This window comes from Podarcis bocagei, assembly GCF_964188305.1.
Source record: "Podarcis bocagei genome assembly, chromosome: 5".
NCBI classification, from domain to species: Eukaryota; Metazoa; Chordata; class Lepidosauria; order Squamata; family Lacertidae; genus Podarcis; species Podarcis bocagei.
The window spans coordinates 50,562,419-50,576,427 of NC_138129.1; the positions used below are offsets into that span (position 1 = coordinate 50,562,419).

Genomic DNA, 14,009 nt, shown 5'->3' on the forward strand with positions numbered 1-14,009 from the left:
GGTGTTTATATATCCACCTTTGAGAGGATAGGGACCTCTGTCAGGCTCCATTCCTCTTCTTTTCCAAAAGGCCGTGAAAAGGCTGACAGATCAATTTGCCACCTCTTCTTGTGAAGGGAGATTGAATGCAAGAGACATGGTTTTGCACATTCAAAAATAACATGGGCCATAGCTTTCCTTGTGCTCCTCCAGCCATTGACTCTCCTTGGAAGCACTTAATCTCTTTTGACAACTGTGGTGCCTGAGACTGCTTTGCTGGAGAGGGGTGTTTGTGACATCTTGTTCTAGCCAATGGGCTGAGAAATCTTGAGTTCCGGCTGATCAGCCGACTTAGGAGGTCATCAAGCTAATGAGGAACCATCTGGTGCTACTTAGGAAAACATACTTTCTATTTTTATTTTTTGAATTCTGTTTCTCGGTGTGTGCTGAAACAAGCTATTTCTCTGCCATATTTCACGGTCCTTGGCTATTTGGGCAGTAGTGATCTGTTGCTTGGCAGCAACGTCCACCATAGTTTTTGTCATCGTCTGGGAAAAGCCTAATTTGGAAAATGGCATACCAGAGGGTGGCTGCCTTCATTCCATGTGCGTCATGGTTAAATCAGAACTGAAAGGCACTTTCCCATTTTTATTATTTTTGCCACCAGCACACTACTGAGATGAAACACTTTCCTCTCCCATCCACAGCTGTTGGTACAGAATAGCTATGTTTTCCCTTTGGAATTCTTCATTCGGAAACGTGTGATAGTATAGGAAGCCCTGGAGAGAGCTGCCTTCTCATTTTGCTTGCCAGTGGTGTGTTCCCCTTGCAGCCCACCCCCTACAAGATCTCATTACAGCACACCTACCGAGCAGTAGCAGCTTGACTGTCTTTGCCTCTTTATCTGCATCCTCCTGTAGCTTCTTTTCCAGTTCTTTGGACCTCTTGGCAAGTTCCTTATCCTCTGCACTTGCTCCACTCCCCATCTCACCGTCTCCTTCTTCCTCTCCTTCCTCCTCCTCCTCCGCTGGTTCCTGAAGCCCCTCTAGCTCTTCGGTTTGTTCCAGCTCTTCAGATTGGTTGATTCACCCTTTTCCGGGTGGAGGAGACGAAAAAGACCAAAATAAAAGTATCTTACGCGGAATCCTCCAGGGTGATGAAGAAGTTATTCCACGGAGCTGCCTTAGCTCCGCAGCTGCAGGCGGCAAGGCAGCTGGTCCAAGACTGCTAAGAAGGTAGCATCAGAGTTCTTCACCTTGCTCTGTGCTCTTTTCCCCTCCCCCCACTCCCTGCTAAGTCTTCGTGGGTAACCCAATTTTGTTACGGTGGATTTGAGGGCTTTTTATCTCGCCATGTGACCTGGGAAATCCAATTATAAAAGCCCAAGATGGCAAAGATTAATGACTGGCCAAGCAGAACATTGAACCCAAGCTGTGGCGCCGTGTGGTATAGGGGAAGATGCTTATGCAACACGAAGATGTAACATAGCAGCTCCCCCAGTGAGAAGAGGCTACGGCGTTTGGGGATTTTTAGTTTTGAAAAATAGGTGAGTGAGGAGCAGGCGACAGGAAGGATAGAGGTGCCTAAAGTGGTACATGGTACAGAGAAAATTGATGTGGATGAGCATTCCTCCTTCTCTTATAATATTGGAACCTGAGGCCATCCAATTAAGTTGAATGTGGGGAGATTCAGGACAGATAAAAGGACATCATTAAAACTATGGAGTCCCCCCCCCAAGGTGTAAGGATGACCACCAACTTCAATGGGATATGACATGGAAAATAAGGCTATCAATGGCTGTGGGTCATGATAGCTCTGTATTCTACTTTCAGTACTGGAGGTGCATGTTTCTCAATAGCAGCTGCCAAGGAACACAAGTAGGAGTGAGCTATTCCACTCTGACTGCTTCTGAGCTTCCTTTTCACATCTGGTTGGCCACTGTGCGAAGCAGAATGCTGGCTTTCGATGGGCCTTTGTTCTGATCGAAAAGGGCTACTCTTAGGATTGGATGCTAACAGCTCTCTCTACCTACGTACTAGGCAAGGATTCCACATTCCCAAAGGAGGCCTCATAGTCAGCTCCTCCCCTTGGAGGCCTGTTGGGGGATTAATTAATAAACTAATAGTTATTATTCATTCAATTTATATTCCAAATGCTCAGAGCTGATCATCACCATCAGTTTATTTGTATGCCATTTTCTCACAAAATTGTGCCCAAAGTGGTTCATAACGTATTGGGTGAACAAATATAGCCATCCCCCCCCTCTCTCTCACACACACACAAAATTTGAAATATAACACTAATAAATAATTACCAAAAAATCAATCCACACAAGTTTGTATAAATAATACAAACAAAGTAACCTAATTTAACAGCTTAAAACTAACCAGAAATTTAAAAAGTAGTAAACAAAGCACCCACACACTCCAGATGGATCTTTTACCAATAGTTTGGACCCAATCTGATGGGGAAGGTGGCTTAAGAATTTGTTGAGGCCCAAATGTACAAGCTAGTCTCATTTTGGCAGCTGCAACCCAGTAAACTTAATAACATTTATCCCCAACAGGTGCCGCCTAGGGATTGACCATGGAGATGGCATCGCTGAAATGCATGTGTAATTAGATGCAGCTATTTCTGTTCCTTTACTGCTCTTCTCCCCCACACAGTCAGGAAGAGTACAGAATTCTGACACCAGTCTTCTCTCGCTCACCAAGGGAAAGGTGGCAGAGCTTCCTCCCTCCCAATAGGCTGGGAATAGCAGGAGGACCATGCCTATGCAACAACATCTTCAAGGAATGCTTTGGTGCTTTTCACATGAACTGCCCCATAGGCCTGGCTTTGCCATCATCAGAGCTTGTGAAAATGTGAGGTGACCCACCCCCACACACAGTGGCACAAAGGCCAAAATAGATGTGCTGCTCAGCATATTAGGGGAAGATGGTGAGCTTCTGGGTTTTGTTTGCTTTTCTGTTTGCATAGAGGAAAGGAAACGAACACACGTCTCAGTCCTAGAAGCAACCATCAGCCATTGAAATGGGGTGGAGTGTATCCCTTGTGCACAGTTGTGTTTCTGGGCATTAGGGCTGGGATAAATGAAGAACAAAATGCACTCCTCTCTTTCCTTTTTCCTCTGTGCAGCCCTGGCTCTTCTGAGGAATAAGATAATTCACTGAGGTGGGGAACGAGTGAGTTTAATCCTTAAGTGCTGGCAAGCAGAATTGCACCCGCTAATCATGCTTCTCTCTATCCTGCTACTTAAGCTCTTTAAACTGCTGGCTTTGCTCACAAAATCCTCCCCCCCTCCTGCAGCAAACTCCTACATCTTGGGAGGTTTGCAGTTCTAGAAGGATCAGGAGATCTCTGTGCGCACTCTCTCTGTGTGTGCTGGGCCGATGCCTGTTGGAGGAGGCCTTCTTAATGCTCCCAGTCTGATAACCCCACTGACAGGTGTTCTCTCCAGCCGCTATCCCCACAGCCCTATACTCCACCCCCCCTTCTGTTACATACCCTCCTAACATTTCTTAGATGAAAATAGGGACATTCTGTCCTATGTCAGGAAGCCTCATTCTCACTGAACACATTGTCTGTCTGTCGTTCTGTCTGTCAGTCATTGAATCTTATTTTCAATTAATTGGATGCATGCCCTGGAAGGTGATTTGGCTGAGCACTTACAAATGCACAGCTGATGTCCACTTATTTCATAGAACCTTTGTGTTAATGGAGTCTGAGTATATGGTGCCAATTGACTAGTACAGTATAACTGAATACTAGCAGCCTCATACCCAGCATTACTCAGGAATTCTAAGAAACCAAAAGGTCATTGCAGTTTTGAAATCAGTACTTAAAACCCACACAGTTTTGAAAGGTTCATGCTGCCATCTCGATTCAAAACACCATCCATTTGTATCCGGGGTATAAATTTTGTTGTTGTTGTCGTCGTCGTTGTCCAAACACAGACAAAAGCCTGTTCCTTGATCTCAGTTCAGGAATAATCATGCAAAATCTGGTTACACTATCTTAAGAGGTGCACAACAAATAATTTTCTAAGATACTGTAGATAGATAATAAAACGTTTGCTTTTAATCTTAAGTAGTTATAGGAAGAAGGGCATGTTTATAAGATAGATCAGAGAGGCTAGGGAATGGAGCCACATGAGCCATAAGCTTTAGGATTACTATATTGGAAAAAGTGAGGGATTTCTTCCACATTAAGCCAGGCTTCCCCAACCTGGTGCCCTTCATATGTTTTTGGCTGCAAATCGCAGAGCATGCTGCCCGGGACTGATGGGAGTTATAGTCCAAAACAGATGGGTGCCCACCTGTATCTAAAGGCATATTGTGTTGCTTCAGCAACACACAGATCTTCCTTTCTGAATCAGGAAAAAGATAGTAATATGATGTGTATCCCATCTGGGATTCTACAGTTTCATTATAGCTCCTGTATATTCCAGTCGCCATTCAGTTATTGTTATATTACCTGCTCCCCTGGTTTTACTGTAGAGTCAGTCTGTCACCAAGCCTTGAGAACAGCCACATGTTGGTGAGCATGTGGAATTCCCTTTGCTCGGAGCCGGCGTTCTAAAAATACCCCGTTCTCGGTCCAAGGATTAAAGTGATTTCACAAAGCAATTGCCTGAAACAGGTTTCTAATCCTGACACTGAAATTTGTTTGTCTTAATTTATGGACCTTGCTTAGCCTCCTGTGATTTCTGTGAGGGGCGGAGACTGAAATAGGTGAGGAGAAAATAACTAGTAGCAGTAAACACACGAAGGCAAATGGAGCAATAGAGTGGAGTTGTGTGGTTGTGAAGCCTCCTAAATATGTGGATGAAAAATTAAAATTAATAAATATCTTAACTGTGAATAATAATAATAATAATAATAATAATAATAATAATAATAATAATAATAATAATAATAATAATAATAATTTATTTATACCCCGCCCATCTGGCTGGGTTTCTCCAGCCACTCTGCATGGCTCCCAGCAGAGTACAGTGTTACCTCAGGTTAAGTACTTAATTCGTTCCGGAGGTCTGTTCTTAACCTGAAACTGTTCTTAACCTGAAGCACCACTTTAGCTAATGGGACCTCCTGCTGCCGCCGCACCGCCAGAGCACGATTTCTGTTCTCATCCTGAAGCAAAGTTCTTAACTTGAAGCACTATTTCTGGGTTAGTGGAGTCTGTAACCTGACGCGTATGTAACCTGAAGCGTATGTAACCTGAGGTACCACTGTAATAATAATAATAATAATAATAATAATAATAATAATGATGATGTGATAAAACATCAAACATTAAAACAGCTTCCCTAAACAGGGTTGCCTTCATATATCTTCTAAAAGTCAGATAGTTCTTTATTTCCTTGACATCTGATGGGAGGGCGTTCCACAGGGTGGGCACCACCACTGAGAAGGCCCTCTGCCTTCTTCCCTGTACCCTCACATCTCGCAGTGACAGACCTGCCAGAAGGCCCTCAGAGCTGGACCTCAGTGTCCGGGCTGAACGATAGGGGTGGAGACACTCCTTCAGGTATACTGGGTGGAGGCCGTTTACTGCTTTAAAGTTCAGCACCAGCACTTTGAATTGTGCCTGGAAATGTACTGGGAGCCAATGTAGGTCTTTCAGGACTGGTGTTATGTAGTCTCGGCAGCCACTCCCAGTCACTAGTCTAGCTGCTGCATTCTGGATTAGTTGTAGTTTAAAGGTCACCTTCAAAGTCTGTACCAACAGTCCTCTATTTTGAAGGGCAGTCAAGAGGACAGCCCTCTATTTGAAGGTGTCCCAAGTCTGGTTTAAAGAGAAGGAATGAAAAGGGAGAGCAGAAGTTGCCCATCAACAGTTAGCATCTCCTGGTCATCAGACGTGGTGTCTTCCCCATTACGACAGGATGTCTTCCCCATTACGACAAGAAGTATTGTATTTTTATTTAAATTATAGTAATTATTTTTAAATTTGCACATATCCTTAAACATTACCATATGCAAATATTATACAGATTGGGGTCTTCTTTTTTTAAAGGATGCATATCTTCTTCTTTTAGGTGGTGCAGAACTCAAATTGTCCTTGAAATGTTTATCAGCCAGGTCGTAGCTCAAGTTGATGGGAGAGACCTCTTTCATTGGCTATTTGCCCTGATACCTAAAAATGGAACCTCACTAATTGGAGGGAAGACCGCTGCGTGCCGGGTGTCTCAGAAGATGATGCTGTGAATAGTAATATTTGCATCTGCAAATGCATTTCTGTATCTTAATTGTCAAGATTCGGTCAATACCCACTCTGGAAGAATGGCAAATGCAATTAATGGACTATATGGAAATGGCGGAAATGACTGGCAGAATCCGAGACCAGGGAGAAGAGTCGGTGGAAGAAGATTGGAGGAAATTTAAAACTTATTTACAGAAACATTGTAAAATTTTTGAATGTTGATGACGTTGAAATGAATTGAAGGGGTTCTAGCAATAAGGTAAAATGCAAGATGGGATTGATAATAGATAAACTGGTTATGAATTTGCTGAACCAACTTTTAAAAAGGGATACAAAAAAGGGAGGCGTGAGGAAGTCAGGAAAATAAGTTAACTAAAGAGGAGTTAAAAAAAGGGAGTTTTGCTTTTTTCTTTATGTGTTTTTCTTTTTTCTTCTTTTTTGTGCTTAATGTTTGTATGTTTGTATTTTGACTTTGTATTTTTCTGTTTTTGTATTCTTTTTGAATTTTTTCACTGATAAAACTTAATAAAATATTAATTAAAAACAAAACAAAACCAAGATTCGGTCAAAAGGGTTCCACACCATATAATGATAAAGAGTCTTTCCTTAAGATCTGCTGAATTCAGTTGGACTTACTCAGTGGCGGACTTTGGGCTCTCAAATGTCAACAGTGCCCTGTGCAACACTAACATTGGGTACCCCCCCCCCCTCTTCGTACTCCATTCTACATAACGGTTGCATTGGCCCCTGTGGCCAGCATGGCCAGACTGGTCAGGCTACCCTAAAACTGCCTCTGACCTACTCCAATGTGATGTGCACTGGATTGCCAACTTATTCAACAATTTTGTACCTTATCCTTTACAAATGTTTCCTGAGTTTAAGAAGTTTGTGGGAGGAGCGATTACATTTTATTTTATTCTCTTTGTTTTCTAAATTACTCCTCCTTTGGGCTGGGAACTCGAGCAGAGGCATACCTAGTCTCCCTTGTACCTTTGCCTAGGAGCTACATAGCAACCTCACCACATTTGCTGCAGATGTTTATATACATACACACAGAGGGAGAGGGATCTTCCACAACATTATTGCTCAATATAAACTTTCCAGTCATGAGGAGACAAACCACTAAGGGGACTGTACATCACATTTTACATCCACAAATATACTTCAGGCAAGGTCTTTCATGAACCTCAACAGTAAGGAACCAACCCATTCCAAAACAACAGTTCTCTTCATCTCCACCTACCCTCTTTAAGGAGATTGGGAATCCTTTCCTCCATCCCTCTCCAAAGCATCCTTTTCTAGAGGATTATTTTCCAGTCCCTGTGCTTCCATGCAAACACGCAGCCACACAGTGTCCCTTCCTGCGTCTTCATATGGCAGCTCTGCCCAGGGGTGCCAACTTGAATAAAATACTTAGCAATTACAAGACACATGCACACCATTTGATTGATTACATAATTGATTACAAGACACGGCACATAAGCCTAGGTCCATGAGTGCGTTGTAAGATTTTATCACTCTACAAATGCAATGCTCCAGTTAATCATGTCTTCCTAGGTAGATGTTTCAAGCAAATACCCTCTAGCCCCGACTGGTGGTTAACCTTATGCAAGAAAACCTAGGAATTGCTAGCTATCTGCAGGGATGAGTCTGCATTCCTCATTTTCCAATGAAAGGTAGGGTGCATAAAGGTGAAAGATGCAGAAGCAGGAAATGAACAAATATCTTCTTTCTTAATAGCAGCCCAAGTTTTAATTGCACAGAACTTTTGAAAGGCAGAAGCCCCAGCAATGAAAGAAGGGAGGATATTGGAAGTAGCTGTAGATCAAACTAGCAAAGTTAATTTTCTGGATTTAAAAAAGGTGGTAGAATCAAGGAGGTTTTGAGACAAATTATTTTGAAAATATAAAAATCATTATAACGGCAATATAGGTTGAGGGAATTTTAACTGGACAAAATTAATAAACACCTCAGGGGTCCCTTTACCTTTACCTTTTTAAGAACTGATGTTATCTTTGTGGATGTAAAATGTGATGTACAGCACTTAAAAGCTACTTGACAGAAATGTCTTGCCCTGGGCATGAAATTGAGAACGTGAGCATATTGAAAATATATGACTGGTAATATTTTGAATTTATATTGAAATAAATGAAAACACAAAAAGGTGGCAACCCACCAAAGAAGGATTTGAGCTCTTGGCTGGTCTGGTTTGCTGACCAGGACAGGGTTAATCCTCCCCCTCTCATTTGAAGGCAAGCAGAACTGGCTGCACCTGTGATGCAACCCAGCAGATATTTTGCAACTTCCTGACCATGAAACTGATGCTAAATTAATTTTCCTTTAGCTTTGTACCTTACTGTCCAGATCTGATAAGATTTGCTGGAGCCAATCAGAACCAGTGTTGAGAACAACATTCTGAACAATAGGATCTTTGCTAGAACAGAGAAAGTGTGCTAGTGCCTTTTAAGTTCACCTGTAGCTTGAAAAACAGAAAGATTTGTGCTTCTCCTATCTGACATGCTCTCTTGAGGACTATGAGTCCTGGTGTTCTTAAGTACATAAGGAGGAGGGTGCGATAAAGCACAATAATAACAACTGGAAACATCTAGTGAGAACCAGTGCTGGTTGTAGGAGTTAGAGGGTACCATTCATTTTATAGATTTATTTTAATTTATTAAATTTCTGTACCACCCTTCATCCGAGGATCACAGGGAGATTCACAACATAAAAATACATAACAAGCAAAAACAATTTCCCACACTTTAAAAGGCCATGGATTGTTTAATTAGCCAAAGACCTGGGAGAAGAGGAATATTTCTGCCTGGCATCTAAATATTGAAACACAGGTTTATATATAAATATATTGGGTTCGATTCAACACTAGCAGAAGCCAGCACTAGCAGAAGCCAGCATAACAACTCCTGCTAGTATAATGGGACTCCTTCTTCCTCTCCACCCCCCACCCGTGCCCTCTCCAAACCTGCTTGGGTCAGGAGAACCTCCAAAATGACAAGAAGGGGGGGGGGAGCTCATTCTATCTGGCAAACATAAATGCTTGGGCTGACAGAACAGCTGCCTTAGCATGGTGCTGAATTCCAATGGTAGATTTCCAGATTAGTGCCAAAATATATAGGTCCTAGTTCACACATGTATATGGGACAAGAGTGGTTAAGCCACGCACAGCAGTTTTTGTATACTACAGAGGTAGGAAAACTTTTTGGTCTGATGGGGCAGATATTTATCTATCCCAACTCAGCAGGCCAACTCTGACAGGTGGGTTGCCCCACAAACCTGTTAAAGTTGGCCCTTGGTTGTGAAGGTGGTAGGGGGTAGAGATACTGCCCAGGTTTTGTGCTTTCCACAGTGGAATCTCTGCCTTCCCCTCACTGAATGTTGCGTTTGACATCAGGTGTAGAACAGGTAGGTGTGGTTTCAGGAAAAGGGCATGTATGGGGCCAAATGGGGATCCTTAATGGGCCAAGTCTGACCCGCAGGCCAGAGGTACCTCACCATGTGTAAACCTGCATGGGAAATATCCTTTCAGATGACATTTTTCTGGCCTTTTAAACTGAAAAATAACCTTCAAAGCAAACTGGTTTATTTATGTTTGCAGCTATGTTGGTCCATTAGAGAGTTAAAAAAAATAGGGAAGTAGGACACATTAACTTGCTTAGGACCAATCAAAAGATTATAAAATAGTCAGGAAGCTCTGTAGGACTCTTTCTGAGGCTGGATGATTAAAAATAGCACAAAAAAGCAGGCATAATGGAAAACACCTAAGGTGAGCCATTATGCAATTCGAGAAATGTAGAAAATGTTATTTCAGAATGAAAATAGAAACTTTTATTTCATGACTCATGAGACTGTGGTATGCTGTGTTACAAGTTTTTCTAGGGCTTACAAAAAATGAGGTCTGCAGAAAGTCAGCTGACGAGGGGCACATCATATGTGGAAATTGTTCAGTTTGGTTGTGTATTTTTAAAAATGTGTTATTGTTTATGACAACTTATGTTGTAGTCATGCATTTTTTTCATGTTGTAAGCCGCCTTGAACACGGTTTGAACTGTGGAAAGGTGGCATACAAATAAATTATGTATGTATGTAGGACAAATATATTAGAGTGGCATTCAACCAAATTTTACTCCGAGTATCTGAGGGACAGTAGATCCACTGAAATTCATGAACAAAATTATTCATTTCAATATATCTACTCTGCATAAAACTTACGTTGACTACTATCCTTAAACTCCAGATTGTATGTTGTACAGTATAACTTTTGATAATATTCACTGTGACATGCATGATTTAGGGAGCGCTGCAGAGCAATTCACATGCTGTGTGAATGCCTGCACAAGATGTGGAGAACACTGGGTTATGAGGCCAAGGATTATTAGGAAACAAAGATACAAATTCTTTTTTCCCCTATGAAAGAAAGAAAATGCCCACATGAGTAAACATGCAAGTTTTATGAAAACTAAAAGTGCAAAACATTTTTAAATGAAACCAGATGCTATTGTGTTTATTACATTTTAATGCCAAAGCTGTATCTGTGATTTCATTACTTGGTCACTCTCCCATGGAATCTTTATTGTCCTTGATATCATTGAATAAATATTAATTATTGTCTAAATACAGGGGATTTATTTCTAAGTATGATTATGATTGCAGCTTGATTCTGCCTTTGTTTGGGGTTGTACACGTCCTCTAAATCCCTCCCCACTCCCATCTTTCATTCGGTACTCTGGGGCAAGAGGACAGTAATCCAGGTGATATGTTAAGCAAGACTTGTTGTTCTGGATTAATTCAGAATGAAAAGGAGCTGTTATTCAAGATGAATGATGTCCCTATGACTAAAAGGGAAGGGCACCAACACGTAATTTATCGCAACACTAACTCCACTTTTTTTAAAATGCCAGGAAACTTTGCTGTTGAGAAGCCCTGCCGGGGAGGACTGCACACTTCACTTTCCGGAGGGACAGCGGTTTGTTGCAGCAAAAACAACAGAGTCTAGTGGCACTTTAAAAGATCAACGAACTTATTCTGGCATTAGCTCAGAAGCCACCTCATCAGATGTGTGAAGTGTTACCCAGAGTCACAGGTTATATATACAAATGGTGAAGGGATTCTGAACTGCGAGGTCAGACGAAAATGAAATGCGGCAAGTACAGAAGGGAATCTAACACTGGCGATTGGGTAAACCGTTGTTGATGATAAATCAGACATCCTGGCACTGGATGAGCTAATGAATAAATAAAGCATGTGTGCACGTGACTGAACTTTATCCTGACTCAAGTCACAGTTGTTATCGCAGAACCTCTCAAAGAACTGCAATTCGGCGCTTTCTGGTCGCAGTTTCCCTTCTCAATTCCTTCGTTCAAGAGGTCAGTTTCAAGAAGCACACACCATGCATTGTGTTAAGTTGTGGGTGAACATGTCAGACAACACAGCGATTCTTCAAATATGTTTATTCACAGGCCAGAACAGAACTGAACTGAAGGGTTCAGCCAGCCTGCTTATATAGAGCTCCACTAGAACACAACAGTAACCATTTTCTGTAACTATCCAATCACTGAACATCACTTTCAAACCCTTATTTGCATATATGGACCTGAGTGAAAACTATCTACAGTAACCCCCTGCTGGCCCAGGGTGAGAACTTCAGTACATAACACCTTGAAAGAACAGCCCTTCCCCCAAAGAACTCCGGGAACTGTAGTTGGCCAAGGGTGGGTGGGAGATGTAGCGCTTTGAGGGAGAAACTACAGTTCCCAGGATTCTTTGTGCGTGGGTGTTGGGGGGGGGATGTGGCACATTTCGCGCCCTTTCTTGACATGCGGCTGACTTCTAGTTACACCGCCGCGAGATGGCGGCACTTCCACAAGCCGGATGAAACTCCTTTGTTCGGCGCCGCCGCCGGCCACGGGGCGGGGCTTGGGCCGCCCTACCTGTGCGCCACGATTTGATTTTGCAATGCCGGCATGCCCAGTGGGTGTAGCATCTTCACTTCTGCTCTTATATAATGCGGCTGCTTCTCCTCGGGGCCAGTGACAGCAGCACTTTCCCCGCCAGCACTCGGCCGCCCTGAAGCCCTCAGCCGGGCCAAAGTAGTTCCTCGGGCGAACCTCTCAGAAAGAAGCAGAGCACTTGCTCCGGGGTGGGACTTTGGGCCAGGAAGTGCTCGTGAAACGCCCCCGCTCCCAGGGGCCGGCTTCCTCTCCAGCTGCGGGGCGGCGGCGGCTCGGCAAAAGGAGATTCCCCCCTCCGTTTCCCGGTACCTGCCGCCCGACGCCTCCGCAGGGGCCGCGATGGCTTCAGGTAGGAAGCACCTCGGGTCCGCGAACTGCTGCCCCGCAGACCCTCCTCCTTCCTTACCGCGCAGCCCGAAACTTCATCGGGCCATGCCTGAAAGAAAGCGGGAGCGGAGGGTGAAGGCGGCCGGAGCCAGAGGAGCTCCGGGGGGCGCCCGTGCCCCACCAGTTACCCAGCCCAGTAACGCGGGCGGCTGGGTGTGGGAGGAGGTTCAGATCTCCAGGGCGGAGCCGGTTCCAGGCGAAAGAGCTGGAAAGTTTTGTGTGTGTGTGTGTGTAAAAAGCGGATGTAGCGAGCCGAAGTCTTTCCTAGCAGATCTCTTGCGCAAGGACAGACGTTTAAAGGCGCCTTGAAGCAGGGTCGCTTGGCCAGAGTTTGGGGTGAAGGCGACGGCTACCGTCCGTTGCGCTCGCGGGGGAATAATCATAGTTACCCGGAAACTCGCTTCAAGTGCAAGGGCTGCTCCGCCGCCATTTGTCTCCTGTAACCGACTTCCCTTCCCTCCCCCCAAGCCGGCCTCTCTCGCGTGCAGCCAGGTTAGCTGCTGGGCTCCACATAAAAATGCAAGATGTCCCCTCGAGCCAAGTTTCCCCCGCCGACCCCCTAAGTGGCACTTGCGCAACGGGCTGGTTATGCAAACTCGCCCACCCCACCCCCCCGGGCAGGGAAACCGGCTGCGATTGGCGCTCCTCGCATGCCGCTTCCATGCTCGCAGCGGATCAGGGCCGGGGAGCTCTGCCGAGGATGCCGCGCCTCGGCTGCAGCAAGCGCCGCCTCCGCCCGCCGAGCTCGGTGCGGAGGGCGGCGCTCAGCATCTTCGCAGGAGCCGCGGAGCCCGGCAGGCCTCGGAGGGGGAGGAGCCAAGCGTTTCGGAATCTGGTCCATTGTGCCAAGTTGGCCTGTGTTTAAATGCGAAGGGGGGCTGTCTGCGCTCCCTGCCCTGCCACCGCCGTTTGCTTGGGCCGACGGCGTGGTCGAGGCTGGTCTTGAGGCAGACAGCTTCCGGTAGAAGCGAACTCCTGGAAAAGGGGTCTGGCTGGTTGCCTGTTGCGGAGGGAGAGGACCCGAGAGCCTATTATAGTGCACAAGCTAGCTCGAGAGACACTTGCATGTCAAATCCGTTGATTTCCATCAGTATCTTTCAATACATTTCTGTGGTCTTGTGGGATCCAGTCGCCTCGGTTTAACCCGATTGTGTTGCCGACTTTACATTTCATTTAACCCTTTGGCGTTTTCTTCGAAACCCAGGAAGAATGCCGCAATTGCTTTTGCCCCTGGGACCAGCAAGCCCGGTAGTGTCTAGAATCCCGTTTCTGCCATCGGGCTGATAAGATCAGGATCAAGAAGGGGCGTATATTCGAAATGGCGTTAACACACCTCACTTTTAACAATCGGATGACTAACCGATGGTGATATCGCCCCCTCTGTAATGCAAACTGTACTTCCAGGTAGGAGGGTGCTAGTGAGGAATGGAACCCGGGGTGGTAGTTATTCTGGATTAATTATTTCTCGTG

At 44.7% G+C, this 14,009-nt stretch overlaps 2 protein-coding genes across 5 annotated transcripts in view; one reads left to right on the top strand and one right to left on the bottom strand.

Moving 5' to 3' along the window:
* GNAT2 (G protein subunit alpha transducin 2) overlaps positions 1–13,745 on the bottom strand; it is a 31,054-nt gene extending 17,309 nt beyond the window's left edge. The window contains exons 1-2 of one of the 4 annotated variants that reach the window (XM_081194220.1): positions 4,456–4,484; positions 848–1,069 (exon numbers count right to left, since the gene is read on the bottom strand). In XM_081194220.1, coding sequence (XP_081050346.1) covers positions 848–965 — 118 coding nt within the window. In that variant the 5' untranslated portion in view covers positions 966–1,069; positions 4,456–4,484. Of the gene's footprint in view, positions 1–847; positions 1,204–4,455; positions 4,504–12,558 lie in introns of those variants that run through there. The other 3 variants (XM_081194222.1, XM_081194221.1, XM_081194219.1) reach the window with 3 other exon arrangements.
* AMPD2 (adenosine monophosphate deaminase 2) overlaps positions 11,733–14,009 on the top strand; it is a 49,621-nt gene continuing 47,344 nt past the window's right edge. Inside the window, exon 1 of the mRNA XM_081194161.1 lies at positions 11,733–12,501. Coding sequence (XP_081050287.1) covers positions 12,492–12,501 — 10 coding nt within the window. The 5' untranslated portion in view covers positions 11,733–12,491. The remainder of the gene's footprint in view (positions 12,502–14,009) is intronic.